Raw genomic sequence first — 25717 nt, 5'->3', positions numbered from 1 at the left:
TGACATCCAATTGACAACTGTGAGAGAGTCAACCGCCAAGATGAAAGTCTTGAACCCCCACGCAATAGCCAGGTTAACACATTGTCCCACAGCTTCCAGCTCGGCAACATTGATGTGTGAATGGTCAGACTCCTTCATCAGCCACGACGCATCCTCAACAACGCTGCCATCAACCTCAACTGCCACACCGAGGCCCAGAGAGCTGGCATCCGTCCACACAACGACCGCACCATTCGGTCTCACGTGCCACGGACCCCTAACAGGGTCCTTCTGACATACCCTCATAAAAAGCTCACTAGCCAGCAAGCTGACCTCCTTTTCAACAGGGGCATCCCAGGCTCCGTTGCATCCCATCCGCTTCAAGAAGCTGCAATAGGGCCGCAACCAACCAGCCACTTGGTAATGACCGACAAGTCAGCCACAAAACGAGAAAAGCTCTCTCTTAGTCAGCCCAGCTGGCTCAAGATGCATATCGGAGGGTGCAGTTTCCCTCGACATTTGCAAATGTCCACGAGTATTTCCCTTCAGAGAAATGCCCAACAACCGACCTCCATCAAGGCCCTCCGGCTCTTTCGTCGCCAGTCCATACTTAACAAGGTGCTTCCTCAGCTCCTCCATGCCAAGCACAGACTCCTGCACTACTATATCGTCGATATAGTGGTCAGTCCCTCGTTGGACCCGCTCGTCGAGCAAAAGAATCTTGCCTAGGATTTTGGTCATGATCCTAGGCGCACACGAAAGCCCGAAGCCTAAACGTGTCAGCACTAAGGGACCCCCTTATACTTCACGATCTGGTATTTCCACAGGTCCTCCGAAACATGGATCTGTAGGTATGCGAACTTGAGGTCGACTACCCCAAGTTTGCCATGCAACTGTCTCCACTTCCGGATTTTCTCGCTGCACACAGCGACCGCGTCACCTCCCGTGTGACTCTTGACAAACGCGTTCAGTTCATGGTAGTCCATGACTGGTCACACTTTGTCTTTCGTTGGTTGAAACACCGCCAAAAGGAGAATAATACCCTCAACGGGCCGACTCCACCTTTTCAACCAACCTTTTGAGATCCAGCGCTCAATCTCAGCACAGTACCGCTCATGCAAGTTAGGTGCCCGAGTACACTTGTACTCCGCGACCCGGGTCTGCAATCCTTTTGGAGATTCCTCAGACCACCGCCAGCTAACGGTCCACCGGCCTTTGGCAAAAGTGGCAAGAAAATCAGGGTCGTCGACTCGCAGTGACACCAGATCACTACCCAACCCCGACAACGGCAGAACCCTCGCTGCCCCGCATGTACAGCCAGCCCCAGTATCCTGCCCTGCAGGTACTTTACAGCATCCATTCTGATAGGGTTTCCCCCACCTGACCGAATACTTCCTCACTTCCTCTACAGACAGTGACGCCTCCCATGTGGTCAATGACGGCACCACCCAGCAAGCAGTCAACCCCAAGATAGCACAACTTGTCCATAACAAGTGCCGTAACGCCGAAACAGTGTCCCTGTACACCGACGACCACCCGACACTGACCCTTCACATGAGACGCCTCACCATCCGTTGTCAACAGCGAGTGGCTCGGCCTAAGTCGAGTTGAGCCTGTCAGCACCTGCAGACTTACCTGAGTCTGCTCGCTTCCAGTGTCAATCAGACACTGAAAACCGCAACCATTCAGCATTGCTCGAATGACCGGCATACGACTGCTCGTCGTAAGCGCACCAGTTGCCCCGGATAGCCAAGGACTGTCCCGCAGTACACTCTCACTGCTTGCATGTGACCTCTAGCCTCCCTCTGTCACGCCAACGCCACCTCGGGTCCCCCTGATGTTATGGGAGGCCCCGTAAGCCTGGCTTACATGGTGTCCATATGAGAGGATGCGGCGCCCCGAGTTGCATCCTCCTGATGAAAACCCGGCTCATCCTCAGTGAGCCATGCCGCCGCTCCAGTCAGTGGCCGTACAGGACAGTCCCATACAAAGTGCTCCGCGCTACTGCACCGGAAACACCCGACCCTCTTGCCAGAAGAGGTTTTTTTTGCCCCGTACCAGACAAAGGCCGCTTAATCTGTGGGCAGTCCTTCACCCTGTGTGGACCCCCACATCGAAAGCAACTATCTTTGCTTTCCGGCTGCTAGCTAGAAGCAGCCCCCAACTGCTTGCCAGAAGCAGTCACCGGCCGGTTACCAGAACTGGCCGCTGAGCTAATTGTTGAGGGGCGACCCTCAACCGCTCTCCGGGAAACCAACTTCCCCCTCACTCGGTTCAGCAACGAGCCAAAATCAGCAGTATACGCCTGATCATGCGTAACTGCTCACTCGTAGACTGACTCGGGCAACCCTTCATAGAACTTGGTCTTAAACACCATGTCCTCCAGCGCCACCCCCAGTCTACCACCGAGCCGATCTAAGCGGTCCAGGTACACGTAAACTGTCTCTCCGGGTTCGAGTCGACAGCTGACAAAGCAATGCCATGCCTCTTGTTGAGGCATGGCGTAATCAGCAGTCAGCACTGCCTCCACGACGTTCCACTGAGATGCCTCGCCCACCCTCATGCGTCCATGCACTCTGGCAGCAGTGCCATCGAGCATGTACGCAATCAGCACGCACGGAGCAATGTGCTCCAACTCACACAGTCGCTCGTACCGTGAGAGCCATGCGGTTACCTCAACCGCACCATCTCCGGCAAATGGCTGCATCTGCCGGCTCAGCCTTTTTAGAATAGGCCCTCGTGGCTAGTTCATCAGATTCGTTAAAAAAGCGGCATCTAGAATCAACGGTACTGTTCCAGCGCTCGCGGCGCCCTCGGGTGGCTGACCACCTCTGCCTTCGGTAGATGGCTCAGCCTTTTGGCTGCTCCCGGGCTCACTCATGGCTCGCTCGTGCTTACCTCAGCCCAGCTGAGTGGCACCACTTAAAGAAGTAGTTGCGTCAAATTTAAGTTGATCTTAAAAGAAAGCATTTTTTTTCTCTATCAGTTGATATGTTGTTTGATGTGTTACGCGATCGCATTGCCAAGATATTTGAAGATTAAAACCGAAAAAATCTGATCGCCGTAAAAACGCTCAGGCCACCAAAACGTGCCCAGACTTGCCCAAAATGATGTCACGCGTTTGGCAACCTGTCTCTATCTCTCGTATTCACATCGGGTATTTGCGATAAAAGTCTAGTCTTACGAGGCTCTATTGGCATATATCTTATTTTGTATTTGCTCATGTTGGCTAGAATAAAATTTTAAATCCTGCTACAGATGCATTATTATGAATGTTTAAAAGGCCTCAAATAACGAAAATTGAAAATTTGTTCTACTCACTTTCTCCAAATGTTGTGTAAACATTTGGGTACCGACTACCAATTCTACCGGTCTACGGTAATTCTGTCAAGTCACTTTATGTAGAATGCGGTCTTTGTATCAGCACAGTTCTGCAGCTACCCATATAAACGATATACAGCCTCCCATAAGCCCCGCCCACATTATGTCGCCTATTACCTATTGCCTACGTACTAGTTTCTTACTAGTATTCTTACCGAATACTAAATAATTGCAATAAGCAAGCCACCTCTTTGAAAAGAATATAGACAGGGATAGAGTTTTAAGGATGAGATGTCTGCGGCAAACTGGATTTGAACTCACATTCTCCAGTTCTGCGGACACCCATATACCATATCCGATTCACTACAATATTCTGCAAATCATGTTTTGCATTATCTTCAACAATATTATTTTATTATATAGTTTTTACAAGCAAAAATATTTTCATCTCGGCATAAAGCTTTTATTAAAAATATTCATCAAGTCGTGGCCACTCACATAGTATTAGCTGATACAATAAGACAAATTCATCCACTGCAACAAACTCAAACAAAACATCATCCAGCACGCATTCAAGTCTCGCTTTCTCCTTTATGGCAGTTTCCACACTGAAAAAGCTTCTTCGGCTGGTGGGACGACATAAACATTCTGTAATCAGTAAAACAAGTAAATGTAAACAAAGTAGATGCAATAAATATGTCATTCATAGATATGTCATTCTAAAGCGTATCTATTGACAGCTTCCAAATTGGGAGTTAAATAAATTGCGAGTGTAATTTTAAAAACGAATAAACATTTAATAAAGGCACAAGTACCCCAAGCCAACGATTCGAAGCTTTGGTTCTGGAAATTAAAGATTTGCAATGATCAATCGATTTTACCCACTTCCTACGAGTGAAAATAATTTGTAATCATGACTCTAATTTACCAAAGAAAATTCAAAAAAAATATTATAGCTAGGTAAAACGGCAGATAAGCTATGAAACGATGATTGGAGATAGCAAAGAATTATCATTTTATTAATTAGTATATGTATTTATGACTATAAAAATATTACATTTACTAAAGTATAGAAGACGCTAAGTTAATTTACCTCCATTCTGTCTTCTTCTGCAGCAAAACGCTGCTGACGCCTGTCAGCTTTGGCCATAGGCTGTCTACTCTAATCTTTTACTAAAAGTTGCTCAGATAATTCTGAGTAGTGGTCGCTCGAACTTGAAGCCATTTTAAAACTATGTTTAACTTAGTAATTGTTGAAACGCGTTGAATTAGTAACGATGAGAATGAATTCTCTAACGATGAGAATCTTCGAGATCACAGACAACGCGTTTTACGAGTGATAACATTTATTACGGCCTATATAAAAATTTCGCTCGCATGATTGGCTAACGAATCGACCTCATATTTATTGCTCGTGGTTTCGTTTCAGATACCTTGCTTGTGACGTCACGAAATAGGCACCCGCTGGAACGTGAGCTTTTTAAAAGAGGGCCTCATTCAAACGCATATATCTCTGGACAGGGTTGGTCTACAAAGACAAAAATGGCATCAAATTGTAGCTGATGTTTTAGCCTTTTATGGGTCCTAATTTCATTTTTGACGCAACTACATCTTTAACAACAAGGCAAAACAAATACAATATATAGGCCAAAATAGCTTGGAAGCTGCTAAGTAAAGATTACGCAGTACCACACTGCCAGCCGTGACACTCCAAACCTCCCCTTGTGTCACTCCTACTCTACCTGCACGTTTTCCCAGAAAACACCGTCGTGCCAGACTACACCAGTAAGTTTACTCACGAGTCACCAAGAATCAGACAGACTTTTATGATCCTCAAAGCGTAACACAACTCACGAAGAGCGCAAGAGTCACGAGCTGAGCGAACGGAGCTCTGATTTACAATGCCAACATGGCCGATTCTGCTCGTCCGGTGGTGTATGCCTACGAACTAGTGCTGGGCACGAGTACTTTTTGGTCAACGGGTTTAGACCCGCCCCCTTCTGTTCGGGTTTTTCGAGTATCGGGTAGGTAGTAGTGCTAAGCTCGGATATTTCTTTGCCTACAGGTTTTTCGAGTATCGGGTTTGTTGATATGGATTTTATGTTTAAATTTTCTAAACAGATATATTTTCAAATTTACAAAGCAATTATATTTCTTTTCAATTTATTTATCATTTTCCACAGTTTTTATCGACTGACATTCGTACTCACAGCGTTAACAGGCGGATTGTTAAACAGTCAAGATAGTCTGGGCCACAGGGAATTTTCGTTTCAACAGGTGGCAGAAGATAGGGTCTATGGTAGCTTAAAACTTAAGCATGTTCTATGGACCTCTCTGACCTTTTGTAGATGGTGCTCCAAATCTCATAAAAAACTTTTCATTATCGGCTTTTTCCGTTAGTAAGGCTTGTTGGCTTAGTAAAACTTGGTTATAATTAATTATGTAATCCATAATAGCTAGCTGTGGTAATAAATTTAAACAGAGTTATTAAATTTTCACTGCTACGATCGCGAAACTGATGGCAGTTTCTAACAAGGCGATAGCGGAAACGGACTAAGGACCTATGTGTTATCGTCGAAAGCAAACACGCGCTGTATTAAAAAAGGCATAGATTTGTTTACGAAGCCGATTTGGCTAATTGCGCAAATAAAATTTGATGTAAGTATTGCTACTCACCTTTTAATGACAAGTAATCACTGCTTGACTACAATATCTCCGGTAGGTACAGTAAATAAAGTATGAGATGCTTTATTCTATCTATTAAATTAAAGACTCGTTATACCCCATTGTCGTGCCTCCTTAGCAAAAATGACCCAGAAATGCCCTGTGGGCCCAGACTAAAAGCGCAAGGTGCAATAGACCGAGTTTTTGTTCACACTACCCCACGAATCCGTGTACCAAAACCCGAACTCGAAAGTCAAAACCCGAACCCGAAGGACCGGAATAACCGAAATCTCTATTACCCGATACTCGAGAAAAAATAAACCTGCGAGTTCAACGAGTATTACTACCCGTACCACGAACCCTTCCGAGCGACCATCGGGCACCGCGTGACTACTAACTCACAAGAACCACCGTTGTAAACCGACTTTGACCATCACGCGTTTTTCAAAGTTTGTCGAAATATTACGTAAAACGTATCTAGTAAGCCATTAGGAGCGATTTCACGACGATTTGGCATGATTTTAGCCGTCACGCGTTGTCACGCAAGTTTGGGTAAATTTTTTGACCCAACCAAAAACCATCAAAATATCATCTAAGAGTGTTTTAGAAAGATTTGATGTCATTTTGAAGTATTTTAACTCATCACGCGTTTTACTAAAACGGCAACCCGTTTAGTAAAACGTGTGCGAAACGGTCGCCGTTTTACTATATCGGTAGCCGCATAGTATAACGCGTGACGATTTACAAGCTAATACAGGTCGAAATTTTTGTCAGGCATGCGTGAATATGACTCCTGACGATGTAGAATACATTTGTAAATATTTTAAAGTTGTTTTAAACCGACTTTGACCATCACGCGTTTTTCAAAGTTTGTCGAAATATTACGTAAAACGCATCCAGTAAGCCATTAGGAGCGATTTCACGATGATTTGGCATGATTTTAGCCGTCACGCGTTGTCACGCAATTTTGGGTAAATTTTTTGACCCAACCAAAAACCATCAAAATATCATCTAAGAGTGTTTTAGAAAGATTTGATGTCATTTTGAAGTATTTTAACTCATCACGCGTTTTACTAAAACGGCAACCCGTTTAATAAAACGTGTGCGAAACGGTCGCCGTTTTACTATATCGGTAGCCGCATCGTATAGCGCGTAACGATTTACAAGCTAATACAGGTCGAAATTTTTGTCAGGCATGCGTGAATATGACTCCTGACGATGTAGAATACATTTGTAAATGTTTTAAAGTTGTTTTAAACCGACTTTGACCATCACGCGTTTTTCAAAGTTTGTCGAAATATTACGTAAAACGCATCCAGTAAGCCATTAGGAGCGATTTCACGACGATTTGGCATGATTTTAGCCGTCACGCGTTGTCACGCAATTTTGGGTAAATTTTTTGACCCAACCAAAAACCATCAAAATATCATCTAAGAGTGTTTTAGAAAGATTTGATGTCATTTTGAAGTATTTTAACTCATCACGCGTTTTACTAAAACGGCAACCCGTTTAATAAAACGTGTGCGAAACGGTCGCCGTTTTACTATATCGGTAGCCGCATCGTATAGCGCGTGACGATTTACAAGCTAATACAGGTCGAAATTTTTGTCAGGCATGCGTGAATATGACTCCTGACGATGTAGAATACATTTGTAAATATTTTAAAGTTGTTTTAAACCGACTTTGACCATCACGCGTTTTTCAAAGTTTGTCGAAATATTACGTAAAACGCATCCAGTAAGCCATTAGGAGCGATTTCACGACGATTTGGCATGATTTTAGCCGTCACGCGTTGTCACGCAATTTTTGGTCAAATTTTTGACCCAACCAAAAACCATCAAAATATCATCTAGGAGTGTTTTAGAAAGATTTGATGTCATTTTGAAGTATTTTAACTCATCACGCGTTTTACTAAAACGGCAACCCGTTTAGTAAAACGTGTGCGAAACGGTCGCCGTTTTACTATATCGGTAGCCGCATAGTATAACGCGTGACGATTTACAAGCTAATACAGGTCGAAGTTTTTGTCAGGCATGCGTGAATATGACTCCTGACGATGTAGACTACATTTGTAAGTTTTTTAAAGTCGTTTTAAACCGACTTTGACCATCACGCGTTTTTCAAAGTTTGTCGAAATATTACGTAAAACGCATCCAGTAAGCCACAGGGAGCGATTTCACGACGATTTGGCATGATTTTAGCCGTCACGCGTTGTCACGCAATTTTTGGTCAAATTTTTGACCCAACCAAAAACCATCAAAATATCATCTAGGAGTGTTTTAGAAAGATTTGATGTCATTTTGAAGTGTTTTAAATCATCATGCGTTTTACTAAAACGGCAACCCGTTTAGTAAAACGTGTGCGAAACGGTTGCCGTTTTTACTATAACGTAGCCGTCATCGTACTAAACGGTCGCCGTTTTTTACTAAAACGGTAGTAAAACGCGTGACGGTTGAATATTTTCAGGCTAATACAGGTCGAATTTTTTTCTAAGCACGGTAAATATGTCTCCTGACTATGTAGAATCAATTTTTAAGTGTTTCTAAACAATTTTAATACATTTTGATCAAATTTTTTTCTCAAAAAATTTTTTGGTCAGTCGAGATATTACGTAGAATGCATCCGGTTAGCCATTGGGAACGATTTTATGACGATTTTGGACGATTTTAGCCATCACGCGTTGTCACGAAAATTTTTTGACCCTACTGAAAACCATCAAAATATCATCTATGAGTGTTCTAGAATGCTTCTACGTTATTTATAAGTGTTTTTGACCATCACGCCTCGTCACGCGTCACGCGTTTTACTAAACCCGTAGCTAACTCGATCAAAACCAGAAATTTAATAAACCTTACTCGTAGACTCCAAATTTTAAGCCACAGTCATGTAGTCTTATGGAGGTTTGTCACCTTGTCAATTAACAAGGTAGGAACCCAGGGCTACGGTTATTAAACCGTTCAATGAAGCGTGACTCTGTAACAGACGGCTCGAAATTAGTTGAACTGTAGGTCGAAGAGAAGAAAACTCATTGAAGATGAAAAGAAGACATGAACTGCAGCAAAAGATTAGTTGTACATTTCTAATTTACAGTTTCTCATCTTCCGTATTGAAAGGTTACAAACTCAGGTTTTGCTAGTAAACCGTTCAGCAAAGCATGCATCTATCTAGCGGGTGGCTCAAATTTGTTTGACTTGTTGGTACAAAAGAAAATAACTCTAAGTAACAGGAAATGCAAAAAAACTTGGTTGTCAAGTTTTAGTTCGAGTTTGCCTCATGCAGTATGTCATCCGCCTGCTAATGTTTGAGAACTGAGTCTTTATGTTGCTAAAAAATTCGTTCATGATTGACAGTATAAAATATGCAGCTTAAATTTTTGCTTCTGCTCACCAAAAAAGGCGCTCTATGCCTCTATGGAGTCCAAAATGCAATTACAACATATGAACTTATGAGCTTATCTTCCATTTGATGGGTGCATCTAAATACCTGTATATCTAAATACCATAAAGATGCATCATTTTTTTCGTTTTTTCAACTGTTGTAAATTTAGATTAATACAAAACATTCTATTATAAGTATATACATTCTAATATATATATGGTAGTCTCTAATTATGTGTAAATACAAGATCTTCCACATATTTTCTAGAAGCTAAACTCATTCCACACTTACCACCAACTAAAACCTTTACTAAATATTGCACCATACAAGAAAAAGTGTTTTCACAATGGGCAATGGCAAGACAAGGAGAATAACAAGAAATAATAACGCCATAACAAAATCAGGAGCAAACAACTCTTTGTTGCTAAGGAAAATAGGCATAACCACCTTATCGTACATGTATATTATATAGAGGTGAATATAAAATATGCAGCTTAAAGCTTTGCTTCTGCTCACCAAAAAAGACACTCTATGCCTCTATGGAGTCCAAAATGCAATGACAACTTACAAACAATGCATCTTCAATTTTGATGGGTGCACTCGAGTATGTATTATTTTACAATCCGAATCAGATATTAAAAATAGTTGTATTTCTATCAACTAATGAGTGGTAGATACATCCTGAAACTTATTAGTCCTCGTTACACATACTAGCTCTCAAAACAATCTACACATGAGTGTATATACATCGCATTAATGTGCATTTAAATCAATTGTTGGCTTTTTAATCGATAGATAAAGTATCCATTGCCACATACATTAAATTTCTCTGTCAGTGACTGATACATCTTCAGTTTGGTAGAACAAGAGCATAAGTAACAATATGCCTTAGAGTTAAAAGCTCTCCGGTCATTAAATCTTGCTTGCATGTATATTTATTTCAGCTGTTTATATGCGCCAATTATTTTCATGCTCCTAACAACTCCATGACGCATTTCAAAAAACCATATTCAGAACTATTTGATCACAGTGGAAAATACAATAGCCTTGCTAAAAATTCTTATTAAAACATCAAAAAATATAAGATTTTGGTTTGAGCATCGAGATTCAAATAGACATTAATCGTCATGGTTGCCCAGAGCTTGAAAAACTTAAAAAAGCTTTCTTGATACTTGTTATCATACCTGGCTTGAGTTAGTCATTATCAAAACAGGTGAAAACTTATTAATTAGGATTGCAATAGAAAGAAAAAGCTTCACAACTCCCTCTTTCTTAAACCAGGAATCAAATACACCGAAATGGTTCAGATATGGAGTTTCACGGCTTGTCAATATTTCAGAACTTGAAACTTGAATTGAGTGTTGCATTTTCTCAATTTCTTTGACTGTAGCCTTCAAATCCTATAGTTTTTGTTTATTGTTGCACTAGAATAACCTTAGCTTGCTCTATCTCGTGGGTACTTCCTGTTCAACACGGTGAAGCTGTTGTCAGGTTTGCGAAATCTGCCATGTGCACCGGCTGCGTGGACCATGCAAAGTCGCACGGGGGAGTTGAGCAGGTTCTCTCCATTTGAGATCGCTGAGTGACCACGGAGGCTTATCTCCTCTTGGTTCACCTCGGCTAGCAGTTGAGGATGATGGGCGACTATGTATGTGGGGCGTGAAGTGGCCACGTCTGACCTGAAACAGAAGCATCGGTAATACAACGTTAGACTTGGAACTCTAAAACTTTGTGCATCAAATAAAATAGTCAACTTGCTGAACAAGGTGACTGTACTGGAAACATGGTCACAAAGATCCCAGACATCAAAGCAATAGATTAGAGACACTATCAATTAGACTATCAGTAACATTGTTCTAATAATAAAAAATCCTACTATGTTATTTGTGTGTCTGTTGCTTCGTTTAAACATCATGTGTTTCAACATTTTTCGGCCGATATCATTCAAACTTTACAAGCATATGTTTCGTGACTTCTGCCAGGTGGCTAAAAATGCTCGGTTTCTAAACTTTATCAGGTTCTTGAAGACCAGCCACTTAGACACCCTCCTGTAGACTATCTGATTGAGAATCAAAGAAATTTTGAGAATCGGCGAGTTTCCTACTAGTTTACTATAAAACTCCTTTTGGTTTTAGGCAAAACCAGCTGTAGTGAATGGTACAAAGTTTTACAACTAGATCACTCAATTTAATCTAAATGCTGTCAATTACCCTCAGTCAAATACCATAGAAATGCATCTTTTTTTTTCAACTGTTGTAAATTTAGATTAATGCAAAACATTCTATTATAAGTATATACATTCTAATATATATATGGTAGTCTCTAATTATGTGTAAATACAAAATCTTCCACATGTTTTCTAGAAGCTAAACTCATTCCACACTTACCACCATCTAACGTTTTTCCTAAATATTGCACAAAAAAGGAAAAAGTTCTATTCACAATGGGCAATGGCAAGACAAGGAGAATAAACAGAAATGTCGCTATAACAAAATCAGGAGCAGACAACTCTTTGTTGCTAAGGAAGATGGCATAACCACCTTATTGTATATAGAGGTGGAAGCAATGGAGTTTTTGGTCTGTAATCTTTTAGTTCGCGAAGGATCTGCTCGGGAGTTTTCCACCCCCCGTGGATTGGATGCGACGCGGCTGGTGATTGAGAATTGGAAACCGTGACTTGATTGGCTGGTGGTGTTGGTGTTTGAGTTGTTCTTCTACAAGAACATAATTGATGGATCTGCAATTGGAATACAACATCATTCTTAATTAAACCTAATAGAGCCGTTATTAAAACTTTTTGTAAACGCAAATCAGTGAAACAAAAGAAGCATTTTCAATAAGAATGTCTAACTGCAAATCAAACATCCAAGAAGGTTATTATATTAAAGTTGCCACAATTGCTTACTGCTGTTCCTTTAGCAGGATAAAAAAATGGTGTCTTCAAAATCTTTAAAACAGCAAATCGTTTTTATCAAAACAAATCTGGACAAAAACAAATGATATCATAATAACAAAGAGAATGGTGAAAGCAGAACTGAGATGAAGGCGAGATCAAAGATTATAATTTAAATAGAAAGGAATCTTACTAAACACTGCATGAATGTATTTATCAACTTAAACCAGCTCAAACATAAAAAAACTTTATACTAATATTTAGCAGAAATGAAGTATGAAGCATAAACTTATAAAACTGTAATGAAAGGTGGCAATAATACAAAGAATTGTCTCCTCATGATAAACGGAAGATTCAAGAAAGAGATTCTTGAAACAAAGCTAGGATATAGATTGACACTGAGTCTAAAATAATCACATATCCTAGCTTAGTTAAACTCGACAAAGTGTGGTCTGAGTGCAAGATATTAGTCCTAGTTTCAACCTTGATTCGAAATCATGTACTAGCAGCTAGTACATGATTACGAATCACTTTCGCTTAAGTTTCGTATCCAATCAGTTAGTTTAATTTGGTTTAAGCAAGTTTATTTTATTGACAACCATGTTTCATCTTGGTTTTAAAACTTTTTTTATTAAAGATATGCACTAGTGCTTAGGCTTGTGTATTTCTAAAAACCAAATATTGTGTAATACATGTAGATATACTCCAAAAAGACATCCATAAAATGATGAATTTTGGCACTGGGCTAACTTTTGAAAAAATGGCTTATAGTGAAATATTTTTAGGTGATTGCACATAGCCAGCCAGAGAGAATCGACAAGTAGTTACGTGTTTTTTTTTGTACATTAGTAAGTGAAAAATATGAAATTAATTTAAGAATTACAATCATATATAATCTTTCTCTTTAATTCGAAGTGCATTGTGAGATGGGCTGCGTTGTTTAGTTACATTATTACATAATATAATGTAATATAAAGTGAATTTGAATTATTGACTGAAATTTTGCTCAAATAGTAGTGACTTTGAGTACACAGAAAAAACAGTTGCTATGCAGAAATCAGTGACTGACAACTCCTTTGTTGCTAACCTTATTTTTGACCAGGTTGCAACAATCTTTTTATAACCGCAATTGAAGACATAATGTTGTTGCACTCAGACTACATGCAATGTGAGAGAGAAACTGACAACCACTAGATATACCACCTTGGTCATGAGACGCATTCTGGAAAAAAGAGACACACTCATTACTAGACGATAGAGACGAATATTTCTAGTAGGTACATGACAGAATCACTGACAAGCAGGTTGTTACAAAAGTCATCGCAAGACATGTTACAGATGAAATGATAACATCTATAATAGCTAACAGGCAACGCGTATAGTTTGTGGCTGTTCTTTGTGTCGAGATATACACATATTGCACATATAAAAATACACATAATTTATCTGAACACTATTTATATACTCTCTACTGTATGTGTTGGTATAAAACTGTACCTAGAGTAGCACTAAATACAACCAAATTCTTTCTTAGTAGTAAATACTAACTGATAAGATGCTACATATTCAAGCAGATATACACCTTAGTTTGTAGAAGAACATTCTAGCAATAACCTAGTCTCTGTAATGACTCATAGCTTATTATTTGTGTCAATATTTAGAAGGGCTCTATCAAAGGCTGTTCCAATTAAATTAGCGTTCAGTATTTATGACAAATGAAAATGTTTTCTTTGTCAAACAACCATTTGGTATCTTGCCCCTAACTGCAAACACAGTTAAAAAGACAGTATCATATCACGAAATGAATGCATCTTAACTGCATATATGAGAGGAATCAAGCTATGTTAACAGCATGATTTCGCTCTGCAAACATCCTGATCATACCCTATACACAATTCTATTTTAAACTCATAGTTTAAAATAGAATTGCGTTTCCTAAATGTCAGCACAAACTTTTTTTTATAATAAAATTTGCTACATAACTTATCAAATCTGATTTTCAAAAATTTTTTTTAAAGTAAAAACAGCAGATTATTTTAGACTAACTAGTAATTAAATATTTTGTAAGTAAACACATTTTAGAACTGTTAAATCTTTGAACACGGTTGGTCACACTCTTACAGCAAACATTAAACAGTAGAGTAGAATATTAAGGGAACACAGACTATCTTCTGTAGGATTCTAGAAAAAAAAGACAATCTTGACAAATCAACCACTACAAAGCATATCTACATTCTACACAAAAAACAAACTAAAACATAGATATTTTACAGGATAAATCCAGTTCAAGGTTTAATGAAATTTGATTTCTTTGTTAATATCTATGGAAGATGTCCTTGACACTTCCTGAAGAAACCAAATTTCTTGGAACACATGCTACAAATTGATCTCGGCTAGCTATTAGACCAAATGCACATACACGCACACTGCTGTACTGCTAATGTTAGTCTCTACACATACACACACGCACACATCTCTTACTTTTAGCTGAGATCAATCGCAGCAGCCGTAGAGAAGCTGACCTACATAACAAGCAAACAGTTGGTGAATACACACCGTTGTTAGCAGGAATTTTAGACAGCCTTTAGTTGATAGAATAGGATATTAGTCACTTCACACGTTACGCTTTTAAATTCCACTTCACACTTGCTAAGAAGAAAGAAAGCGCATCCGAGTAATTTCTTCAACTGTCAAGAAAAGACAACTTCAAAATGCAAACTTTTTTATTGGTTGAATCTACGCTTAAACATTCTTGTACTGTTTGTTGAATTCCATATTTATTTGTAAATGTTTGACCAGTGTACGTATAGGCAAAACCTTGCCAAAAAAGTTATCGAGTGGCCCACACAGGACATTAGTGATAATTGTTTTATAAACATTTAGCATTCAGGGACAGACTTGCACCACACTAGGAACAAATAGGTGACCCAATCAACAACTGACTTTCCTATATAATATAAAAAATAATAATTCTCAAAAAAGAACTGTTTAAAATTACCAATCTACAATTGATTTTATTGTCTTTTTTATCATTTATTCTAAGCTAGTAACCTAATGTAAGAGTATACAGCCGGACATGCTATCTGTCATTATAATTATGTAACTATGCGTAGCCGTGTCAGATGTATGATGTTGTATGTAACCTTATTAACTAAGAATATTTTGAGAAACAGAAGATAAACTCCATTGCTCATTCAAATACAAAAATAATCCAAAAAAGTTTGCAACTTTCTGATCAAACATCTTTGTTACTAATAACATAATTTAAAAAAAATACACAACTTTTGCAAAATATCCGAGATTCTTTCTTGCTAACCTGTTACACAGACAAACCTTCTGCTTTCCGATTAAAAATCTTACAGTTCTTAATAAACTATTGCACTATTTATTTTTTGAAAGTTTCTATAACTTTTACATCAGGATAGTCTAGAAAGTGATTAGGTTTGACATTTAAATATTACTACACAAACTACAAGCTTGGATTTTAATAAAACTACTTCCAATTACTACCAGCCACCACTATTATTAACAAAGTTAGGCAGAACGAATATCTTTATGAAAATCAACTAAACTTAGCTCTACATCTAGCAGTCAGATCTATTGTTAGAAATACTTTTCTCTCTAGCAAATGATATCTCTATTTACATACATGTGCAGCTAAAGAATAGTTTTAACTACGTAAAACAATGACGGCTTTTATACAAATAACTCTATTATTTTCTAGACCATATCTATGTGACACACGAACAGGTCTACAACAGGGAGCATCTCACCGATCAGCCATTTCTCTTCTCTTCCATCGTGGCATCACGAACATTGTTCTTATAAAACAGTTATGAATAAACCTGTACATGCAACTATGCAAAATTTTAAGCAAAATTGAGGCATTAGTATTTATATGAGTTGTCTAATTGTTGTAACAAGAGAGTATAATTCCATAGACAATAGTGCAACGTTCTGTTAGAAGCTATCTGCATTCTTTACACTGCATTTTAATTTACAAATTTTTTTTTTATACTATTTTTGTTATATTGCACCCAAATCAGAAATAAATTAAATATGTGATAATAATAATAAGCATTAAATTATAAAGGCAATTGATGTGATTTAAAAAAAGATTGCATAATTTTTAAAATTCATCTCATATAACTTTGAGGATAAAACTTGGTGAGAAAATATATAGAGAAAACTACCTTTATTTTGAAAACTACATTCAACATTACCATCATTTTTATTGCAGACCATTATGATAGCAAAGCACCTGCCTTAACCTGTCTCAAGCCTTATCTTGCAAAATTTTAAATGTTTACAAAATAACCGATTTTAGCTGATTGCACTGCTTTGTTGTAAGACTTTTTTTATTACCGTTCCCGTTTTGGTTGCTGCTTATAACAAGTACAGTACATATATATTCAACATATTCCACTGAAGATATAGAATGGCATCTAGTTTAAAATACTATTTCTACTCACGTCAGGTATAAGTAGCCAGATACAAGCAGACATTAATTGCTATAGCAAGGTAACTATTGATGAAGTCTTTGAAAGTTCACTCACCTTGCACGAGCTGATATTTGCTGCGGTCCTACTGGAGCAGTATTTAGAATGGGCTTGTGATACGTGCTACTGCTGTCTGTCACATGATCATCTGCTTGGTCTTGCACAGGTTTAGGACTATCACTGTCTGTCTCTATATCGCTGGTTAAATTAGCATTAGCGGAATTGTTAGTAGAGGTTGCGGGAGCATTAGTGCTGTTGGAGTTGTCTTCTTCTGAACAGAGAACTCCGATATACTTTGAATCTACTCTGCTTATGCGTGGCTTTCTTCTGGAGTTGGCAGCTATGCTGCCAAGATTTGCTATGTTGTTTTTTATATAATTAGTACCTGTAATAGGGGCACTGCTTTGTTTGGCACCATTAGAGTTTGCTGTTGAGTTGTTTACGAGACGGGCCTGCGACGCCTCCAACTCGGTCTTGGTTGATTTGATAGGAGTTCTGTTTATATAGCCCCAGCTTTGGTCCTGAAAAATTTTTGGCAATCTTTATACTCAGAGCTTAAAATTAATTCTTAATATGATTTGAATACGCTAAAAGCAGTAAAATATGTGTAAAGAAACAATAACACAAAACAGATACCTTTGATGTGTAGTAACAATGAAACCTGAAACACAAAAAACATCTACTTGTGATCAAGCTGGAAAATAAAACTGTATGCAAGAAATGTATTTTTGAGCTGCCAGCAGATGTGCTGTTTCTACAGAGACCCGTATGACATCAACTCAGGTTTGCTAAAAAGCTCAATCAGCGTTTAAACTAGAGTAGCGTGAGGAATGGAGCAGTTAATCAACGGAGAAGGAAAATAAAAGCAAAGTATTTTTCAAAATTATTCCACATTCTCTTAATATAAGTAGAGCAGTTTTTCAATAATATAGAACCAACCCTTTTATTTACGTTTTAAAGAACATGTTTTTATCTTTATGATCATTCAGAAATGCTTGCCCCGACCTTTAACCTTTAAAAGTTAGCAAGCCACATCTATACGGAGCTACTTATCAGCAAGCACTTCAAAATGGACTGTAGGAGATAAAAGGTGAAGAGTTGCTGTTGATAGCATTATCTTCTCTTATATAATCTTAGGAACAACAAAATGCATCTCTGACTAGTCGTATTTAAGTCAGCCAGTTCACCTTCAAGTCTTATACTAAGATCAGATTATCATATGAACTTTTAAAGATGTGATGATATCAAATCCAAGTAGATTTTATCAGAAAGTATAAATATTTTTCAATCATTTAAGATATTGATTGTGGTTTTAGGTCATCTGACTGCCAGGATATTTAAAGATTAAAATTGACAAAACTTGATTGCAGTTAAAATGCTCAGAAGAAAAAGACATGCCTCGTCTTACCCAAAACGATGCTGATAGTTGCGCTTCTCGTTGTCCCTCTTGTTATTGATATTGGCTATTGCGTTCAAGTTTGCAGTGTTACGCGTCTCTATTGACATATATTTAATTGTGTATTTGCTTTTGATTGTTGGAATAAAACTTCAAATATAGCCTCAGATATATTTCTATGGATGTCTCAAGTCGGTTAAAATGTCATAAGTCAGTTAAAATTTTTCCTGTTATTTTCTCCAAATGGTGTGTAAACATGAATACTCAATACTGAAGATGGGCTAAAGGAGAGATGAGTATTTATCATTTATAAACAGAAAGTGCAACTATTGTAATTATTTTGGGGTCTTTTCTTCTGATCATTTTAACTACAATCAAATTTGGACGACTTTAATCTTTAAATATCCTGGCAGTCAGATGACCTAAAACCACAATCAATATCTTAAATGATTGAAAAATATTTATACTTTCTGATAAAATCTGCTATAATTTGATGTGATCCCATCATTGAAAAGCGGCTTTTGATCTGACTGTCATTGATAAACATTCCTGTAGTTGGTATGCCAAAGTATTTGTTTCATTTATTACCCAACAAGAGCTGTAACATCAAGGAAAGTGAATACCTCTCAGCAGGTAATGCGTACTCATGCCTTATACCACTGCTACATGTCAAAACTGAACTGTTTGTAAGTGTTTAACATACATCCAGAAGTATGACCTCTACTATGGTTAAACTGTTTTATTTAAATGAGAAATTATTTTAAAGACCAAACGCTACAAAACAGTTTATGGGTTGACATGGTTACTTGCTTTACCACAAATTGTAAACAAAACAAACCGCTAACAACTTCTCCAAATCCATGATCTTTAGATCTAGATGATGATGATCTCCATGATCTAGATGGTTGACTTACCTTAGCTGGAGATAAACTACGTCTTGCTGCTTGACTACGGTTGGGAGATTGGCTAGCCTTAGCGGATGGCACTTGAGAAGTCGAGCTTGGGCTAGTTGAGGAGGAAGAAGAGAATGTAGACTGAGGGTCAGAAGTCTGTTGATTGCTAGGTTTGGGACTACCATTGTAGATAATTTGAAAGGTTCTTTGGTTTTGAAGAGGCAGCAATGGCTGATTTCTTTTACTTTTTTCAAAGCATTCCAAAGCCAAATCTGTCAAATTAGTTACACTGTATATCAGTGAATTACAGTGTATATGAGCGTATATGAGCATATTTGAGTGTATACTACAGGTTTACAACACACACATACAGTACAGGTATACAACACACATACACTACAGGTATATAACACACACATACAGTACAGGTATATAACACACATACAGTACAGGTATAAAACACACATACACTACAGGTATATAACACACATACAGTACAGGTATACAACACACATACACTACAGGTATATAACACACATACAGTACAGGTATATAACACACATACACTACAGGTATATAACACTCACCTACTGTACAGCTGACTATCGGAGGTAGGATCTGTTTGAGAACTTCACAGTTTGTATGTAAGGCTGGGTTCACATTGATCTCTATTAGCCAAACTTTCATATTATCATCAACCATGAAGTCAAGGCCATAGATGTCGAAAAGACCAAGACGGCTTTGTAGCTTGTGTTTTACACTGTTGAAACAGTACTTCATAATACCTTTCATCTGTTTCTATTGAGAGTAGAAAACGGATGATATAGTTTTACTGAACTGAAGCTATGTTACTTTGAAGTGATCGCTATTTCTACCTCAATGGTTCTATCTCCCTCTACTATGAAGGTTGCTGCTCCCTGCAACCTAATGTGTATGAACTTGGGCTACCATGTCTTTTTATTTCTTGTGTTGACAAAGGCTCTGGTTTTTAACATGTTCTTTGAAAGGTTCACTTTAACTCGGCCATCAATATGCTAACTATTTTAACACAAAGCACAATCTATAATAGCCTATCTGTAACGCTTCTCTATGTGGTTCTCTCTTTTAGATGCAAGAAAGCTGCTAACCTACCTACAATTTGTCTGTCGTAGATTTCTAAATGAATATGCATTGGGAAGCCAAAAAATATCTCTACTAATTGATATCTATTACTTGCAATTAACCTGCGATGATATTATAGCCTGTGCCTTACTTTGCAATTTGTTGGAGCTTTCAATGTTTTATTTCATTCTAAATTTGAAAACTTATGTTATTTTATATCTATGTTTAACAATGTTGCATAAAAGCTCATCGCACTCATTGATATGTTTGCTACAGTTTGCAGCCAAAACTGGTTTTTTATGTGCAATAAAAGAGGAGTTATGAGAGTCGATCCATTGTAAGCCGAGTTAAAATAAATGCAAGGATGCTATCGAATAATATGCTATAAATCTGAAAATTTTTAAGTTATATAATAATAATCCATCAAACGCTGCAAATACACATATATTCAAAAACAAGTGACATAAACCAACCATACTTATAATACATGCGGAAACAAAAGTTAACATTTTTGAAACAAAAATATTTGCATCGTTTTATCGGTCAGTTGCATTCTGATTGTTGCTTTCGATTGAACCAGTTTCGACATCTTCTGGCTGTTTTATACCTACTACAATGGCTTCTGATTTCAAATCTTCTTCTGCACTGCTGAACTAGTCGATATTAGGGCACAAGCATTTTTTTGAGCAGAGCAAAACATTTATACGTTTGCATTTCGTACAAATAATGATGAACTTTTAGCTCCATGGGCACTAAACACAACTTTTAGCCTAACACTAGTCGCTCATTTATCATCGTAAATGTAAACCGTTTTTCACAAACATCGAAGTATCCATCCACGTTAAACAAGGACTTCTATTAGCCTGATACAGTTACTGATTATTTTTATGCTTTCAAAGTTTTAACGAAAAAGCCGAAAAGCCTCTGAGTTGGAAAACGGACATCCAGGCGAACAGCAACCATGAAAGAGTTGATCATTAATGATGTAACCGAGTCATTATTAGTACAATTTTGTGGACACTTTTCTACTTATCTCTTGCTAGTATGGGTTCATAAAGATCAAAAAATGTCAAAGTGGTGGCCAACTGGAGGTTGCGTTCAATTAAAGGGTGGTGCTGTATTTTTCAACCTTTCTTCTATAGTGGCGCTCAGATAGAGGTGGCATTCAACTAAAGGTGGCATTTAATTAGAGGTTTTATGGTAATTTAAAAGCGTGTCACCTTTACAAAGGTTAGTAGTTACGGATCACATGTATATTTCATGCACCAGTTTCACTATACAAAGCAAGTCGTGAAACAAGACAAATTGGTAGGCAGAGGTTGGACTTCATTTCAAAGTTTGAATATCTAGCAGCCTCCAAATAATGTATACAGTAAGGACAGTAACATTATTTTTGGTTTGACTATTTCAAGTGTAAATGTTTGAAAGTGGAAATTTTTTTGATGGTTTTGAAGCCATAGCCATGAATCTAGGAATTGTTACATATTTTATGGTTCAAAGAGACTGAGGCTTGCTAAAAAGGCGCTTTCTACTGTTTGGGAAAGTCTTTTGGTATTCAAAACGATCTCGATGAGCCAAAGTATTTATACATGCTCAAGTCACCTTGTTATATTCCACACGAAAGCATTCACAATTTTTTGTACTCGGCATTGGTAGATAACAGAAGGAATCTATTTATTTGTTAAGCCACCAACCAAAATAAAATATAAATTTGATTCAGCTGCAGGCAGACAAAAAGTTCTAACATTGCCGGCTGCCGTAATGATAATTTTATGCTATTTTTAATACTCTAACAATAGTTTCGTCAAAAAGTATTTCCATGTACATAATTAATCTGTTACATTATATGAAATTTGTATAGGTTTTCACCAAGATTAAACCAAATGTTTCTTTGTCAAGCACAGCTTACCTCGAGGTGGTTGAGGACCCAGTCAGCTTCTATTCCTTTTTCTTCCTGTAGAGTGTTCATATATTCATTGAACTTTTCCATGGACCAGACTGTGTCCTCCTTCATCTCCTTGTACTGCTCGCAGTGTTTCTGCACGTACTGCATAGATATAAATATCAAGCATAGAGATGATTGACTGCATAAAATATATTATACAAAGGAGTTGCAGCCACTTATATAAATAACAGAAAATCATACATTGTTTAGGTATTATTTGCTGGATTTTGATTTTAAATCAATGGTTAACATTATTTTACTGTTTTGAAACTTTTTAATAATTGAATTTATTAATTTTAATTGTTATTACACTAGCTGAATGCCCGGCATTGCGCGGCTAATTTGAGTAAACTAGTATTGCTAAACTTACTAATAAGAGCCGTGAGAGCAAGCATAAAATGACAATGGGCCACAACACAGTGCGGTACGCATATTTTTACCCACATAGCGACGTATATCGCCCAATGAACCCAGCGATCTTGCGTAGCTCAATGGTTTAGCATATTGTCTGGGAGATTGGAGGTTCCGGGATCAAATCTTCTGCGATACGAATTCTTCAGTCCAAGATTTTAATAGCTATAGCCTGGACAGGCAGACATTCGAACAGATAATAAACTTTGAGACATATAGATGTTTGTTTGTCTTTTCAAAGCCACGGTTGGACTTTAATAAAAAAATAGTGCATCACGTGAGATTTAAACTCACACACTCGGCTTAACAGCAAGGCACTCTACCATTTGCATTACTTTACCACCTCATTGCATTTCAGAATAATTGTGTACATAACTATTACACACGGTGATCTCTCACAGCGCACTAGACTGCCAGTGTATTAGTTTGCTATAATGAATAATGGTAGTTTTAAAAGAATGACCCAAAATACTGTAAAGATTAAAAACAGTTATGAGCGCTAGAAGAGTGGGACACCATGCAGCACAGCTTCACAGGTTATTCATGTAAAGTTTGCTGATGAATTATTTAATATCAGCAATACTAGAGAATCTCTTACTTTCTCATCCATAGTGTAAGTATAGAGTTTGTCTTACTCAGCAAGGGAATACATGAAAACTTTCCTATTTACAGCGGAGTGATAGATTTTAACACTGAAGAATAATCTAGCACATAGAGGCAGGTCCCCTGATCCTAGACTATGTTAATAACATTCCATCAACAGTGAAAGTACTTAGGATAGCACAACTCCTTTTGAACTAAATATCATATTGAAGCTCAAAGCTTGGAGAACTCATAGGAAAAACAAATCAAATAGAGTTAATATCTTTTCCCACTCTTTTAAAAATGTTTTGGAGAGAACTGGAGAAACATAATGATAGCAGTAAACGAGTCTGATAGACTGCATATATTTGTTATGAATAGAAAACAAATAGGTTTAGTGTAAAGCTGTTGTTGCGGAGGAGAAGCTTTATAGTTTTGTCCATTTTTAATCTTTCATTAGTAAGAATTTCAATCAGTGTGACATTAGAAACTGATGCTGCACTAAATACTATCATAGATTTTAGCCTGGCTATGCTGATATTCCCCATCACACTTCATTCATAATGAATTCTCACCTGGTTGGTGAGATGAGCGGACAACTCCAGACTATCAAGATTATACTCTTCGCAGGTGACCCTCACATAGCCCTTGTGATAGAGTACGATGTACGGCATGGTGCTGGGAATAACCATGTATGCCCGAATATCAAACTTCTTCTTTTCAAGGAGCAGAGGCTTCGCTATGTAGCGTTGGACAATGAGGGGCATAAGAGGTTTCGTTCTTCTCGTCTGCTTCCTCTCTTCGCGATCTTTCAGCATCTTATCGACTTGCTCTTGCGAGCGCACAAGGAAAATGCCTTTACCTTGGTTCAATCCAGTTGGTTTGCATATCCAGATCTCGCCATCTGCAATCAACAAAATATCATCTTTCAAATACCAACCGGAGAAAGTAAAAACTATCTTCGTGAACAGGCTACATGCTCCCCGTTTAGCTCCACTTCATTGAAACGTAACCTGTAGTGGAAAATCTCTGCATCAATCCAATAGCGTGTTTGTTTGTTTGCTGTGTCTTGCGCTTTTAATGATTAATTCACACAAAATTTCAGTAAATTTGATCAGAAAGTATCAGTATTCTTCTATCATTTGCTCTTGTTTTTGATGTTTGAGGTGATCTGACTGCCAAGATGTTTTAAGAGTAGTACTGACCAAACTTAACCGCGGTTAAAACGCTCAAATCAAGCAAAAGCAGAACTTGATCAAGCTATCAAGTTTTGTCGATTTTAATCTTGAAGCATCCTGGCAAACATAAAAACAATCGCAATTGGTAGAAAAAAACAAATACTTTCTGATAGAATCTACTAGAATTTTGTGTAAGTTCATGTTTAAGCCATGGTTACAGTTTCAGATAAAATATCATTTACTATAAGCTAGATTCGAACTTGCCACATTAGGTTTGATAGACCGACAATTCCACTAGCGCCATACGAGCGTATTATAAGGACTGAGAGCCACAGTGCAGCTAGTTCCTAGATCGGTGTCCAAGACACGCGCTCAATGTGATAGGAACTTAGGTTCTAAGGACGAGAAGGGGACGTAATAGCAATGCCCTAACAAAAGTTTTTTAAACCTCCTAACTTCATTGTATTTCAATATCTATGGAAACACTGAAATAATTTTATAATAGGTTGAAAGCTTTAATGTCAATTATTTTCAAATTAAAACTTTCAAGATAGCGACATGTTTAGAACATGTTTAAAGTATTCTCAATTACTTGGAAATCTTGTCCCTACATTATAAAGTCTTACTTTTTTTAAAGTTACCGAAACTATGTTTTTATTTTGAACTCTCAAGCTACTGTCTTAGGTTGTAACAGTCAGCTGTCTGTTTTTATTGCATGATAGACTCGCACTCTACCAGCTACGCCACTCGACCAACATCGGCTTTCCTGAATAATTGTATACATAGTTAATACACCTGATGAAATCTCCCGGCACACTAGACTGCCAGGGCACTAGTACAAATAATAAAAATAATGTTAATAATAAGTAATAACAACTTTAATAACTCTTTATTATTCAGAAATCTCCAGAGCAATCCTTGACATTGCAAACAGAATGACAGATCGAAGAGCGCCAATTACCTTTGTATATCTCTAGAAAGGTTTCTCTATCCTTTAGATTGTCTATTCTGTAGGTTTCTGGAACAAAATCTGTCATCTTAATCCTCACCCTGTCTCCCTTGAGAGCGGCCAGCACCCTGCTGTATTCACTCAGGCTATTGAATAGCCCAAGCTTATTTGTCAATAGGCTGCAATTGGGAATTCTATTTACCAGCTGCTCGCCGTCCCTGTAATTTCATAAATGAAAATTAAGAACCTAGGCTAAAGTAGGTGGTTTTAACAACTCCTAAACTTCAATTTTGGAACTATCAAAAAGCTGAAAAACTGTATTATGGTGTGAGAACAGAACATTACATTACTATGAGAAAAAAAGCACACCATTGCAATGACGAGAGAGCACTACATTGCTGTTAGAAGATAGCACTGCATTGCTATGAGAAGAGTACACTGGATTGCTATAAAAAGAGAGCACTACAATGCTGTTAGAAGAGAGCACTACATTGCTATGAGAAGAGAGCACTAGATTACTATGAGCAG

The 25717-nt window shown here is 37.8% G+C and overlaps 1 protein-coding gene across 1 annotated transcript in view; it reads right to left on the bottom strand.

Moving 5' to 3' along the window:
* Positions 1-10290: 10290 nt before the first annotated feature.
* LOC137407823 (uncharacterized) overlaps positions 10291-25717 on the bottom strand; it is a 101566-nt gene continuing 86139 nt past the window's right edge. Inside the window, exons 11-18 of the mRNA XM_068094203.1 lie at positions 25202-25407; positions 23638-23966; positions 22034-22171; positions 19611-19821; positions 19045-19295; positions 16792-17255; positions 11883-12056; positions 10291-11021 (exon numbers count right to left, since the gene is read on the bottom strand). Coding sequence (XP_067950304.1) covers positions 10778-11021; positions 11883-12056; positions 16792-17255; positions 19045-19295; positions 19611-19821; positions 22034-22171; positions 23638-23966; positions 25202-25407 — 2017 coding nt within the window. The 3' untranslated portion in view covers positions 10291-10777. The remainder of the gene's footprint in view (positions 11022-11882; positions 12057-16791; positions 17256-19044; positions 19296-19610; positions 19822-22033; positions 22172-23637; positions 23967-25201; positions 25408-25717) is intronic.

This window comes from Watersipora subatra, chromosome 11 (genome assembly GCF_963576615.1).
Source record: "Watersipora subatra chromosome 11, tzWatSuba1.1, whole genome shotgun sequence".
NCBI classification, from domain to species: domain Eukaryota; kingdom Metazoa; phylum Bryozoa; class Gymnolaemata; order Cheilostomatida; family Watersiporidae; genus Watersipora; species Watersipora subatra.
The sequence above is the reverse complement of the archived record's forward strand: the minus strand, read 5'-3'. Positions and strand labels throughout refer to the sequence as shown.